Source organism: Saccoglossus kowalevskii, chromosome 18, assembly GCF_978046115.1.
Source record: "Saccoglossus kowalevskii chromosome 18, keSacKowa6.1, whole genome shotgun sequence".
NCBI classification, from domain to species: domain Eukaryota; kingdom Metazoa; phylum Hemichordata; class Enteropneusta; family Harrimaniidae; genus Saccoglossus; species Saccoglossus kowalevskii.
The window spans coordinates 15,748,916-15,763,719 of record NC_140658.1 but is presented as its reverse complement, the minus strand read 5'-3'; the positions used below and the strand labels follow the sequence as shown (position 1 = coordinate 15,763,719).

General features: G+C 36.9%; 1 protein-coding gene across 2 annotated transcripts; it reads right to left on the bottom strand.

Annotated features, from left to right (window-relative positions):
• Positions 1 to 2,161: 2,161 nt before the first annotated feature.
• LOC146731617 (uncharacterized) lies at positions 2,162 to 14,509 on the bottom strand. 2 transcript variants are annotated; one of them, XM_085493393.1, is made up of 2 exons: positions 14,374 to 14,509; positions 2,162 to 3,000 (listed from the first exon to the last, which is right to left on the bottom strand). In XM_085493393.1, the coding sequence occupies exon 2, from the start codon at positions 2,844 to 2,846 to the stop codon at positions 2,253 to 2,255; it is 594 nt and encodes a 197-aa protein (XP_085349519.1). In that variant the 5' UTR covers positions 2,847 to 3,000; positions 14,374 to 14,509; the 3' UTR covers positions 2,162 to 2,252. The 2 variants fall into 2 exon arrangements, with proteins under 2 accessions (XP_085349519.1, XP_085349520.1); XM_085493394.1 differs by lacking the exon at positions 14,374 to 14,509 and adding an exon at positions 13,106 to 13,135.
• Positions 14,510 to 14,804: the final 295 nt, after the last annotated feature.

The following is a 14,804-nucleotide window of genomic DNA, read 5'->3' as shown; positions in this document are numbered from 1 at the left end:
TGATAAATGTGAAGGTAATAGTAACGTAGGCAGGATTGTTTTCGCCTCAACCAAATACAAATTCACGTACCGCAAATTAAACTACAGGAGACGCACGTTTCAATTCAACCTCAAAATAGATCATTATTGATCGGAAAAGATTTGAGAGGGAACTTTATGCATATATTGTACTGTTGCAACGTTTAGTGAGCGAACATATCCGTTTAGGCTTCACGCCACAATTATGTACCCAAGAATTTGATTCCTCGTTTTTGACGCATTTATTATTCTGCTGTGATTTCAAAACTTGACAGATCGCTCTTTTTTTTAAAAAAATGTGTATTCAACTCATTGATTTTATATGTAAAATAGATATGCGTTCCGAGTTTTTACATTGTCGTTTTTTGGGAAATTAATTGCCGTATGAAACCGGTAGTGAGTTGACAGCTTAGAACACCATTGCAACATGATTATTTCTATAGGTTAATGTAGTTAAAGACAGGGCATTCATTGCTGTGTAATGCATACAATACACAATAATTCAGTTTAGCAGAGTCCAAATGGGACAGATAGCCCGCGATACATCGAGCGCACGAGTCCATCAGCGCGTATTCATAAACGGCACAGTATCCATTACAATCCATCGATTGATTCACCGGGGACACAATAGCAAATCAAAATAGAGATACCTAATTGAAAAGATTCTCAGAGGAGATAAGAACGCGGAAAATTAGTTTCCCTGAGTTCAAATACAATGCGAGTGGATTAATTGAATTAGTAGGTCCGTAATTCTCGGTTCGTCAAGACGTGAGGTAGAACCGTTGGGATTGAATACGTTATTAAAAGTGAACGTGTCATCGTTCGAATTTGCATAATTTGCACGTGAGTATTCATTACCTTGAATAGGTCACCGTAAAAGGTTGGGAATGCTGATTTCTGTTTCCAATGATCAGATTTTGCGGCGAATCATATTTTAGAATTCTTTAATCTTATTCAATCGATTAGTTTATATCTTTCATGTCACGTGACTTTTAACATTTGGTAGTTAAGTGGCGGATTTATCGTATTCCGACTAACCTATATTTATATATTCCTAGGCTATGTTGAAAGGTCAAAGCTTTCTGCTTTTTAACTATCTATCTTGGCTTGTACCATGAACGTGTGTGTTAAAAAAATATCTGAAATATTCAATGATTTAGTAAGCACAGTATACTAAAAAAGTCTTGCTCTTCTTACTTCAAACGATATATGTGTTTGTACTGTCCCAGTGGTAGAATACAATACATTTATAAACTCATAGTAGCTACTAACATAAGAAGTAAATTGACCGAATACTATACCAAATACAAGTTAAATACTGTGTGAAATCAACGTAAACCTCACTGTACGTGCGCGCGCTCGGTGATTTTTTTGCCGTACGCGAGCGTCGATTAGAGTCACGCATACAGAACATATTTACTTTGTTTTGTAATGCTACTTATTGGCTCATCTCTATGTTCTAACAGTCCCTACATGTGATAAGAAAGTACTCATACTGCACCCGTTGACTAGTTTATTTGTTCTCAATAATTCTCGTTTACCAGGAAAGTACTGTTAAATGATATAAGCAAGTGATTAGTGGTTGAATGCAGAGTGTAGTTTACTATGATACGTACATGAATCAGGTGCGATTTCTACAGGTCAACGGCACTATTTTCCATCAATTTGGCTGCGGAAAAACTACCAAATTCACAGTATTACTTCGTATATATGTATATATGTATATATATATATATATATATATATATATATATATATATATATATGTATACTGTCTTATTTTTCTAATAAATTCCTAGTCGATGCACTTTTTTGATCAACGTACGTTTATCTGGCATATAGAATCAAGTAATTGGACTACTAATATTAGCATACGTAATATCGACTGAATTTATTTAATGTACTAGTAATTATGAGTTCATCAAACTATCACGTTGATAATATTGAAGAAATCGGAGTTGTGCACTAAAATTACTTCCCATTTCGTTTAATACGAAGACAGTCCGAGTCACCAGTTTCACAATGCTTGTTGGTAGAAATTATCCGCGAAACAGTTTTCATTTTTGTTTAATGCTATGGCTTTGAAATATAGAAAACTGTTTGCTTCTTGCGATATGGTGGATAGAATACTATACTATCTATATACTTGTATGAATATGTTTATATTATCATAACAAAAAACAGAGAAAACGTATAATACAACAAAGAATAATACATTCCAGACTGTGAAAGATTCAACTTCGTAAAATGAACATGAATATCAGTGTTTGAAAAACCGCACTCATTCTCCCACAACTCGGGGCAGTGTTTTTGATCTCAATTAATGGATCGAAATCATAACATTGACCAGAATCGTCCGCTTTCACGTCAAACTTTCTATCCAGACAAAACCCTATGCCATCCGAGTTAGAAACACCGATTGCGGTCTCCTCCAACGTCGCATTTTGACACGCCGCGAAGAATTTATGGCAGAAGTTCTCGCACACTGACAGATGTTGGTAGGAATAAAATAGATGCTGTCGAGGTGAGCACACCCAACACTTTAGGTACGTGATCCATTCCCGGCATTCATTGCTGGTAGACTGTGGTCCAGTAATGGTGAACAACACGTCGATCTCACTCTGGGTACAGCACGAATAGTCTTTATACCACCTACAATCCACCAAATCTAGTTGTCGTTTTGGCACACGGTTTTGAAAATATGGGCAAAACGCAATGCTTTCATCATTTTCTACAGATTCTTCGTTCTCCAGTTCAACTGTACCAACAGTAGCATAGAAAAAGAACTGCAGACTGATTTGTATGAAAGTAGCCTTCCAATTTTCCATTATGTTATTCTTGGTGAAAATTTAATTCCAATTTCGATATAATTGTCATTAATGGCGTTATTGACATTACGAGCGATTCTTACTTGTTATCGTCGTTCCACGGCGCGTATATAAAATGTTTCCAATATAGTTTACCATCATTTACGAATTATTCCTGAAACAATAAGGGAAAACAATTTGTGTTAAATTAGCTACCAATGTGTTCAGAATGAATGAATGAATGAATGAATGAATGAATGAATGGACAAATTGTCTAGGTTGTGAAAACAATGATATTGAATATCGAAATGAAATTTGAACTACATTAACGTATTTCCCATACACTGGTGTAAATTTCATACTCACTCAAAACATCTGGGTAATTTTCAGCTCGTGTATATTTATATGAACCGAATAAATTTAATAAACACAATAAACATAGTTAAAATAGTGTGCCACTATTTACAACGAGAGCAGACATTCTCACTACAGTTCTGACTACATTTACGCGACATTCATATCGGTCAGTCACGTGTACCATAACGCAGTATCATTATGGAACCATTCGTCAATGCCAAGTGCATGAAATAGTAATATTTTCCATCATTACTTGCTATTCATGGGAATATACGAAGGCCTAAAAATTACTGTATTCTAGGTAGAGCGTATATTCAGTCCTATATTCACCTTCGTGTTAAGTTATTTGTCACTACAATGAATGTGACGCACACAATTCCTCGTTCTTGGATTATACTCTAATCCTGAACGAACGTGTCACGAAAAAGGGTAATTCTATTTATCGCACAGCACTGAGACTTTGTCACTGTTTGCTGCAATTATTACATAGTGATTTACGAAACTCGTCTTTTCACGTTCTTTGTCATGTACGGTGACGGGGATTTCAATTTGAGTAACGAGTTTAAAACAGTTATATCAAGTGTTTGTTTTGTGAGTAACCACAACTTATGGCGCAATTCCAATGTCTAATATTGCTGAGCAAATGTATTTTATTGACAATCTGTGATATAGAGCTAATCGCTAAACGTGTAAGATCATAGTCGTTTTGTGAAATCAATCGATTTCAAGCTAACACACATACATATCTAATACTAGGTTTATCTTTTAATTGAGTTCGACACGCTTTAACTGCACACGTGTACTGCTTAACAGCGCCGATCAATTAATTTCTGTTATCTACTTCAAAAAGTACGACAATGCCCCATGGGAAATCAAGTAATCCGTAGACTCGCTCCCATAAATAAGTACATAAATACATACATGAATCTTCTCATCACGGTTACAGTAATACATTATTCAAACCGCAATACTCCCATGAAGCATTTGATATATGTAATATGTGGAACATATGTATATTAATCGCTTATTCATTTCCTCGCCCAGTTTAAATATATATGGTGATAAATAACAAATAACATTTATGTTGTACGATAATTCAATCGTTGAAACAAACAACATTTTTGAATAAATTAGTTTACTGGTGTTTAAAATAAAAAAAAATGGGGGCATATAGCACTGTGGTTAGATTTTGTGTCACCATATTATGATTGCGAAACATCTTATTGAATGTGCATAAAATACGACGTATTTGAAAGTATATCACACTGTGTCGTCCAACCAATGTACATTATATTGTATTTTTTTAGATCCGTAATATTATATTTATCTATTCTTTAGTCTCCTCCCCCGTTCTTTCGGTGGGAACTTCAAAAGAACAGAACTCAAAAACCGCGCCTTATTGTCAAATAAAACTTGTCTCCTGCTTACATAGTATACAACTCACAACTTATTTGCTATACCCGAGTCTGTAGCACATATGCAGACATTTTTCAAACAAATGGATTGTCTTCTTTTGTTCAAAACTACAAAAATACAATAAGCGTGTGGTTAAATACAATAACACTTTAAACGGCTAATCTCAGTTGGCATCAATGCCACTTGTCTGATGTAGACCTGAGGTTTTAAACAGTAACCATTTTATAGCGTGGATTCCGCATTTGGAATCTGTTATGCTCACTTCATTTAGAATACTTGACATTACTTCTGTTCCTATATTTTTCAATTACTGATTTGACTATGTTCTGTAATGAACCTGTTAATTGTCTCGTTCTCGTGTATGGGAACAATGTACACGTACCCACAACATGTTATATGCTCGTACGACGCGGCACGGGGGCTGAAATTCAATGTTTGCAAACTACTAGTATGGTGTTTAAGATTTGTATGTCGAGTCCACAACTTCACAAAGTACCGAGTAAATTGACTCATACTAGATGGCCCTCTGGAATATCAACTGATCTCTAGTCACCGTGAATAAATACATATCTAATTTGTATCTTCTTACTCACATTACATGACACTAATTCCATGCGGTGTTTGTTATCCTGCAACGAAACTCCTTGAAAATATAATTTCCAGCAATAGGAAACACACGACATATTCTGGGCAAATGTGTTTGTGCATGGAACACTCGTAATCCGGTGTAATTGTATCCAGAGTGAAGTTGTATATACACATTACCGATTGAAACCTATAATTTAAATTGACACTATTAATAAATAATACACGCTTTGGCAAATTGCTAATGACTGACGGGATTAGACCTTACATTACAGTCAATAGAAGGTCGGTGTCCTCGTCAATTCAATATGCACCACAAAAAGTTAAAACGCGAGAAATATTGCTAAGGTGAGAGAGGATCGGTCATTGAGTTAGCAAATTTCTTGATAACTTATATAATGAGGAAAATATTAAAGATACAATATTCGATATGAAAAACAGAGCTTTAATCGTGTATCCCATTCGACTGTCCGGGTTCTTGGGCGAGAACTAGAATACTTGCACGGTTATTTGAATCTTATACAACTGTCACTCTATCATTAATCGCCGCGACTGTCTTTTAATGTGTATGTTTACAGTCTAGCTCTATTTTATTCTGGGTCTAGCATGCAAATAGAAAAGATACAGATATGTAGTTTTTGTTAAAATAGTAAGGTAAGGCGATTTATTGTTTGTTTTCAAGCGCCATCGATTAGTGTTTGATGTAGTAGCATACATTGACGCTGCAGGTCGGCGTCTTCTACACCGATCTGACGCATATGGCGCAAGGTGTGCCGGGAGTTTGTTCGAAACTTCGAACATTTCGAAGTCAATCGTCGATTGGCACGTATTTTACGGATATATTAAATCGTTTCAAGGACCTGTTTACTAAATAATGATAAATGAAACTTAGAAAACTTGTAAGTCTAGAACAAACTGGGCCCAAATTGCGCAAATTTGCAATAAGTTTACACTGCTAGTGTCTGGTTCGGAAGGAGTTCTACGCGTGATTTCATCGCGTTCAAGGACGTTCTATTTTCGAACACGTTGAAAACGGAAATTACGCAAGTACTTTCGAACTTCAAACACAAATTTGATTATCGTTATTATGTGTTAGTTTCTGTTGTTTCAAAGATTGAATTTTTATTGATATTAATATTTCACTCACTAAACAATATTTCACTAAAATACGTGATTAAAAAGCAACTTAAATTGGAAAAAGAAGTATCAAGTTCCGTGTATAAACACTAGTGTAAAGAGGCGGCGGAGCGCTATTTTAGCCAAAATCGGCTAGTAAGGCGTCATATGACACAGGTCTGTGCAATCTCCCCAGGCAGAGTTCTATCACGAATATATCTCTGCCACCACGCGATCTTATGCTTGTCGTTGATTGGCCGATGCGTCACAGTGGTACTACTTTCAAAAACGCGCACCAAACCATTGCAATGCAGGTGTTCGATTTTCGAACCCAACGAAAGCGTGCGCGTTGTTTGTAGATTCTGGCTGTTTTCACAGTGAGAAGCTCATATTTTTACTTTCCTTGGCACAAACGGAGTGGCAATAGAACGTGTTTGCTGTCAATACCACGAAGTGCTTTCTTTTCTTCATATGTCTTCGCCTAGCGATCGACAGGGCCGTCAGCTTGATGAACCGAGTAACACCTTAGCAACCGTTATTCCGCCGCATGAAATTATTTTCTTCTGTAAATTATAACTATTTCACCCTTGACAGTGCATTTACGGAAAAATCGTTATCAGCTATCGATAAAATATTTTAAAACTTGATTTCCAGTAGTAATAAATCAACACGAGATCCCTCTAATAACAAAAATACGCAAATAATACGCGTAGTAAAAGTCTTGTGGTGTTTCACCACAAAATGGCGGTGTGTGGTGGCAGAGATACTTTCGGTGATCTAACCGCAAGGAACTCTGGGAAGGAGAATGAGGTCTGTGCTGGGACAGCGCTTCCTGTGACAACACAACGAGTAGCAAATGTTTAAAGCGGAGAGGTCGTCGCCTGCGCACGCGCGGGAATTAACAACGTATGCTAAAACCGCAAATGCTCATGGGTAGACGCTTGTTTGAGAACAACGACACGCTATGGCCGTCTGCCGCTGGCGCAGGTGACGACTCCCCCGCATTAATTATGCATACTATAGGAAATGTGTACACTGGAATGTAATCTTATAATCAGTCAAGTGAGGTGGACTGAAACGAGAATCCAATTAAATAAGTGCAAGTACATCGTGTTTTTGTAAAGTATTTTCATGATCCGGCGACTGATAGGTTCAACTTGATGCAGGTTACACAGCACGCCTCAAATCTGGGAAGCGTGCCTTGATATTGGCATTGATCGACGAAAACAGAGCCGTATGTGGCATCCAGTGCCGCAATGTCAACGATTACAAAAGACTACAGTATACAGTTTTCCCGATAAGAACAGTACGATTCGACGATAGGTAATTCCACATCTCGAATAATCAATGTTTTCGAAAAGAAACCCGGCGCCAGAAAATGCGAATTCTTGATATCCAACATAGGTAATATTGATTTATTTGGATTTTTTTAAGTTTTGCGAATATATTGCTTATTGCTAAACAAGGTCATATGTGAAAAAAATGAGGACCTAATTTCAGATATTACTGTTTTGGGATTTTGGAGTTAATACATGGAAAACGACCTACTTAATTAGAAACGATCTTTTCGAATTGTTGTAAGTCGAGGTAATGAAATATTGCCTCTGTAACTTAATAAAAAATGAGTGGGAGTTAGTTTAGTTATTCTAATATTGTATACTTGTGAACTGATGAAACACAGGAATAAAATCTTATCAGTTTGTTCCAGTGGGGCACTTGTAAAGGTCACGGTACAGTATACTTCACGGCAATGAAGGCAAAGTGTACTCTAACCCAAATAACCATTACTCGAACAAGTTTCGATCAAATCGACTTAGCAATGTTTAGCAGTAATATTTTATTCTTGGATCTAAACAAAAACGATAATCTCAAATAATGGAGATATGTCAGAGTGGGGATTATTTATTGAGCTGATGTGTCATTAACAGAGAAGCCTGCGTGAGCGAACATCAAAACAGTCGTACCTTGTGCTGTGTAACTTAAATGCTTAGGAGAAGATGCAATTTTCATTTCGTCTGTTCTACAAATTTAATGAGACAGTTCAAGAGAATCATCTCCCCCGAAAGATTCCTTTATATTATCGAGCTTATTTTTAACGAATTTGAACAACTAATATGTAAACTCATGCCTGGTGTACAATCTGTGCCATTTCAAGTTGTCCTTAAAACGTCCTAGTTCGAGTTGGGAAATTGACCATTGGATCAGCTACGAATGCAGTAAATGTTTTAGAGAGTGAAAATCACACTGATTATTTTTATAGTAAAACTGTTTTGACCATTTCAAACCGCATGTTCTATGAAAGCTCATAATACACATTACTGTAAAATGACTAACTTTCACTGGATTTAAATTTCGCTGATTTACCATTTCAGGCATATTCAGTTGATTTTAAATTCACGGTTTTATCATTTAGATAATGAGTTCTATACTAAATTTTACATATTAACTGGGTTTTAATTTGGCTCATTTTCCAGTCAGTGAAATAAGCAAAATTTAAACTCAGTGAATAATAAACCTTTTTACAGTAATTGAAAATCTATGTTGCGTTAGACGCAACTATCGTGTGGTCATGTGACTGCTTAGTATATAAATCTTTTATTGACTATTTAAATGTGTAATGTGAAGAAATTAAAAGAGATATGTAGATATATGTAGGAATAGACACAAGAAACAAAACACCAACGGTGATCTTGGATAAAAAAAATTCTCAAATGTGTATTTTTGCATTTTCACTTTTTTTCATTTTCACATTTTTGCATATTCAGATAGTACTGAAATCTTAAGAATCCGTTGATTTTACAAAATCAAGTATTGTTCATAATGTTCAAGAAATCTGATGAGTGCCCCGGCCGCTGAATACTATATCTGTTCATGTACGTCATGATATATATAGATGCGAAAAGAAATGCAAACTACGGTTTTCCAAGAGTGCAAACAGTGTGATTGTACATAGTAATAGTTGTATTTTTAAATAATAACACATGTCTGTGAGGGTAATATCACGATGTGTTGCCTACCTAACTGATAGTAGTCATGACCATAATATTGATGATACCAGAGCCGAACATACATCCACAACGCACAATTGTATCTACCATACATATGCCACATCCGCTTTCTCACAAAATAACAACATTTAGTATGTGAATTATGGCACGTTCACTGTCTATTTTGGATGGCTAAAGTTTCTACAACCCCGAAAACAACAGCGACAGGGACAGCACCAGTGTAGGGAATGACAGTATGTTATGCGCAGTAGTTTCAGTGACGTCATCCATGTGATATACCATGTAATATCCACTGGGCGGAAAATATACCATGTCGTATGCATTTTTATTCAATGTCATGTGACCGAGTCTCAACCAATCACAGCATGCGCAACAACAATGAGATGTGATAAATGTGGCTAACCGCTACCCCTAACACAATGTTACTATACAATCGTGTCGAGCAATTTAGTTTTTTGGTGGGGAACTTTTGATATCGAGCCCATTATAAAACGCATGAGATTGTCCGCAGGGAAATCAGTTGATTTTCTAGCCTCTATAGATAATTGAATAAATTAAAAAACCTAATGAGTTAGTCATTTAATTACGTTTTACATTGTTGTTCGTGTCGCTGTATTGATGGCAGTCACCTCGTGGAACGCTTAGCGATGCATGCCCTGACGCACAGTGTGAGATGTGTTTGTTGTGTTACGCAACGACAACACACATTCAGAGTCTGCGTGCTTGCCTTTATTGAACAGCAAAACATAACTACTAGAATACTAATGTACTGATTAATGTTCCTCCCGAGGATTTCTAACGAAAATTGAAATTAAGTCTGTCATATTAAAGATAGCTAAATAGTTCGTTAGTTAGTTGCATGTAACGGTGTGTAGTCGTTTCATGCTGTTTTTTTCCAGCAAATCACTTCGCTGATTTCATTCGATATTATGATAAATTATGGATGTTTTTTCTCGAAAGGCTATTTTCGTCAAGACCGGCTTTTAATTACTCTGTAAACGAATTGTTCAAATAGCCATTGTACCAGAGTTACATTACGTGCGACGGAAACACGTAACTTTGTATAGACCGGTGTGACTAAGACGCTATAAATGGACGGCCAATCACATTATGTGTTGAGGCATGTCCCTGCCTGAATTTGTAGACAAAAAAGTTTGAATTGACGGCTGACCCTAGTCACAATACCTTATATATAAATTTACAATGAATGTTGGTTTTTTCAGACAGCATTGTTCCCAAGCGACGTCACCGAATGCTAGAACACGGACAGACAGCGGGACTTTGCATTGGGATATGCAAAATATGTCCACTCTCTGCCACGTACAGGCAGTTAGGCGACGTGCCCTGGATGTCAACGCTTACAGTTAATCGACTAACTTGCATGTATTTATTATTGTATCAAATACAATAGCGATATTAGCGGCTCTGGCCCGGTTTAATAGCCAGTCATGTCAAGCGTGACATTGTTACGCATACACACAAGGCCCACAAATTACAAGATCAATAGTAGCGAACTGTACTAGGCCAAATTGCTTTCACGGGAATTTGGAGTTCAACAACATAGCTTCTTTACACAGCGACAGCTCCATGAAAGGAACAAGCAGAAAGTGAAATAAGCATATCATTGTTTACACGATACCTTTTTACAACAACTGGACACTTAACAGAAACACCTACCGTATTTTCAATTCGTGACATTTTGCTTCGAGTAACAGGATGATATTATTTGACAAATTCGTATACTCTGTGTGTTTACACGTACCAGCCGCCTCAAATAGCATGACTTGGTGCTTTCTCGTATAGTAAACAGAATCCCTATGGACTAAGCGTTAATACCGCTTAGCTTGACACGAGAGTGTTCATCGCGGTGCTGGGTCTGCCTTTCAAAAATATCCAATGGGATACGTTGGCAACCATCGAGTTGGCGCGCGTGTTGGCGTATGGTAGGACATTGCACGATGATGATTAGTTTATGCGGGTCCGTTGCTTACAGACAGACTTTCGATTAGAACGACGCGCCAAAGGCGGGCTCAGTAATTAGCGAGCCGTCGTATGCCCTGTTACATGCTAGCGAGAATAAACGTAAAAATATGTTTCTTACCGTTAATATACGATACATAAGTTCCTGAATACCACGCTGTAAAATACGGCGACTACATGCGCAGTTCAGTTACCTGCAGGAGGTGTAGGTCAAGAAATAGGGTGGATATAATCCCTCAGCGTGATCAGTCGATAATATGGTAAATGCCAACTCAGTCAACATTTTTCGTGACGGGGTTACGCATAGTTGCAGGACAAGAACATTCACAAGTGTACACCCCCAGTAAATAAATTGGGAGTGCCCGAGTTTCCATTCAGTGGCTTGAAACGATGGATAAAATGGAGAATGCGTTTATACCTCGAGTCTTTGTCCTAGAACAACGAAGGCGTAAATATAGCGACGGTAATTACCCTGAATGGGTCGTCTCTGCACTCTGATTATGACAATAGAGTCACTAAGTGCGGACAAACAAAGACACGTTACGCATAAGTCGGGATCTGCTAAAGTTTTGAGAAAGAACACGTACGAATGACATAAATCATACTACACACTCAACACCTCCGGTCTCATTTATGTTATTTTGTCCGAGTCGAGATCATGATGCTTCAAAACAAAATGGCATACCCATTTCTCCTATACTACAAGTTCTTATTGCAGTGTTCCGCATGTTTTTATCATCATAAACAATAAAGCACGAGTTTTTTACTACATAAGTAAAACTGGAAAATGTACAGCATCGAGTTTTACATGCATTCAGAACAGTCATTAGTAACGCAGTCATACTCTTTTTGAAAATAATAAATTACAATTAGGCAAATGGGAACTGAGATCGCGATATCGATCCTAACATCATGCTTCCGGCACTGATGAGATTCGTGATTAATTTGTTTTTTCGAAATATATCATACATACATATACCTATACGAGACTATCACATTGCACCGTGACGAAACAATCACATCTCCACTGCGCCCCCGCTGAAAAGTTAATATTGGGTATTCAATCTTCTGGTAATGTATTTATATATATGACAGAGGACAGTAAACGTAATGTCAAGAAATTGCACCCAGTGACAATCGTTATAGGCAGGTAAATATGTCTTTATGTTTTTTACAAATCTATATTTTCGGATAGTACGCCGTTAGTCTTTGTGTTAGTGAATAACTAACTGCGAACACCGAATACATTTCATATTATTCAATAACATTTGCATAAACAGCTACCGTTCCTTTTTTCTAGGCGTGTTGATGTTAATTTCCATAAATAGAAAATTGTTTCTAATGATTTATGTATATAATAGACATTACTAGTTCGCGTTAAATGTTCTCCGATAATAAGCAACGCAGCAGTTTCTGTTTATTGGACAGAAATTTGTTATATGTGATCGATAACAAATAATAGTTGCAATAACAAAAAATTATGGTCTGTGTATGCAATCAATTCAACGAAGATTTTAGTTGGGGAACATTTTAACAAGTGTTATCGCAACACAAGAACAATTTTCCAGAGCATTCATGGCATTAGCAAAACGAGTTTCCTGTAATGAACCGACAAACATATTTCGATATTGATGTATTTCACTTTGACAGCGAAAACTTAAATGCTTCGTCGATAACGAGGTGGATTGTTCATTTCCTCTTGTATTGAGGGAAGATAGCATGTAATAGAGACCTGTATAATTTTCAACGATGGTTCTAAGACTTATTAGTTTACCCAACCTTGAAAATAATCGACATCTCTGCGATGATCATACATACATGTGATCCTTTGATTTATATGGCAATGTCGTTAATCCCTCTGGGTAGTAGCCCTTTTATAAATATCAGAGGTCATTTTGTGTCCAATTTGCGCTCAGCTGCGGCTTCTCGTGGGTACACATTCGTTGCTCTGCACACGGTACACTTTCGACTATCATATGTCCTTGTTAACAGTGTTCTGGTAAAAATTAGATAGGCTGGTGCATATAACAGAGCAAACAGGCCGTGAAAAATTATACTTTATTTTGCCAATTGTAATACGGATGTTTGTGCTCACGTTAATGGGTTTCTGTGAAAAATGATACCAGCAATTGTCAGGCAGTGGACACAGAAAGCGCTTTTACAAACTTGCACGTTGTTGACGCGCATCGCTAATTCATATATTATGTGTAATCTGTGTGTTCCACCATATGTGTAGTAATATAGAACTCAATGTGTTTGAACTATTTTTTTATTGTGGTTATTATTTAAAAAAAAAATACTCGAAGTAACTTAAATTTGCAACACACACGTAATTGTTTTTTTTCTGGGCACTATAAAACACTTGATTTTAATTTTTAATCAACTGATGTTATACTTTTTTGGGGAGGTACCTGGTCATTTTTTTAATAAGAGGAATCAGATATGCAGATATAAATATCACGTCACCGGCTCTGGGGGACTGTCATATGTTCAAACGTTACTTTCTTTCTTGCAGTTATTTGCATTAGGATAAGTCTAGGCCAGGTTCCAGGTGATATGTTATATGAGAACGTGCTTCAACTGACTCGGAGGTAATTAATGATTGTTCGATAATATATTTGATGAAATATCGATAGATAATGGTAGCTTTTTAAGAGAGTGCTACACTCGGATATAAGAACACAAATGGTACGGAGGCATGAAGCAGAAATAGCTTTGAAATAGACAGCACGTTGATCGTATTAACCGTGGTCCCATGTGAGGTATATTGAACTGGGACACTATACTCATACGGAGTTTAATTTCACGCAGATCAATGGATAACCGTATTCGAACGGAATATATTTACTAAAAAACGATGTCACGAACAACTCAAGATGAAGTAATTTAGTGGCCTCCATTTAATTAAGCTGAAAACAGATTTCAACTGGTCAATGGGCAATGGTAATTTTAGCAATTACCGCCATGAAATTATTTGCAAATCCGTGACGAGTACGCGGCAATCGCATTACGCTTGTTGCGAGTACATGTACTGATTCGCATTCTATGTTCATTGAAATAGGAAATAGGAAAGACAATTTACCTACCTACGATCGCTTCATACCAGTGACCCGGGTATCTGAACTGGCGTCGAATCGTGGCGCTATTCCAGAGCGGCGAACCTTCAAAAGATAACACTCTTCTGGACTAACGCTGGACTAGTACTCGCATCGTAATGTCGCCACGTGTTACTGCAAACGAATTATTAAATATCATTCATACTGCAATTCTGAAATATATCACATTACACGATTAAACAAATCATCGTGCTTTCACGTAGATGTTATCGTGAGTGATAAATTGGGCGTTTCTCGATCTTTGAAACGTGATATGGGCCGCACTAGTAATATCAATATATCTTAATGAAATTACAAATGCAATCAATCATATACCGTCAAACAGCCGCTAATGCAATTTTCGTTTATTTCAGCGAGTTTGCAGTACGTGTGTCAGCGTGTGTTTTCTCATTGATTCCACG

Excerpts from the sequence above, each read along its gene's own strand:
- LOC146731617 (XM_085493393.1), bottom strand. The coding sequence starts at position 2,846 with ATGGAAAATTGGAAGGCTACTTTCATACAAATCAGTCTGCAGTTCTTT.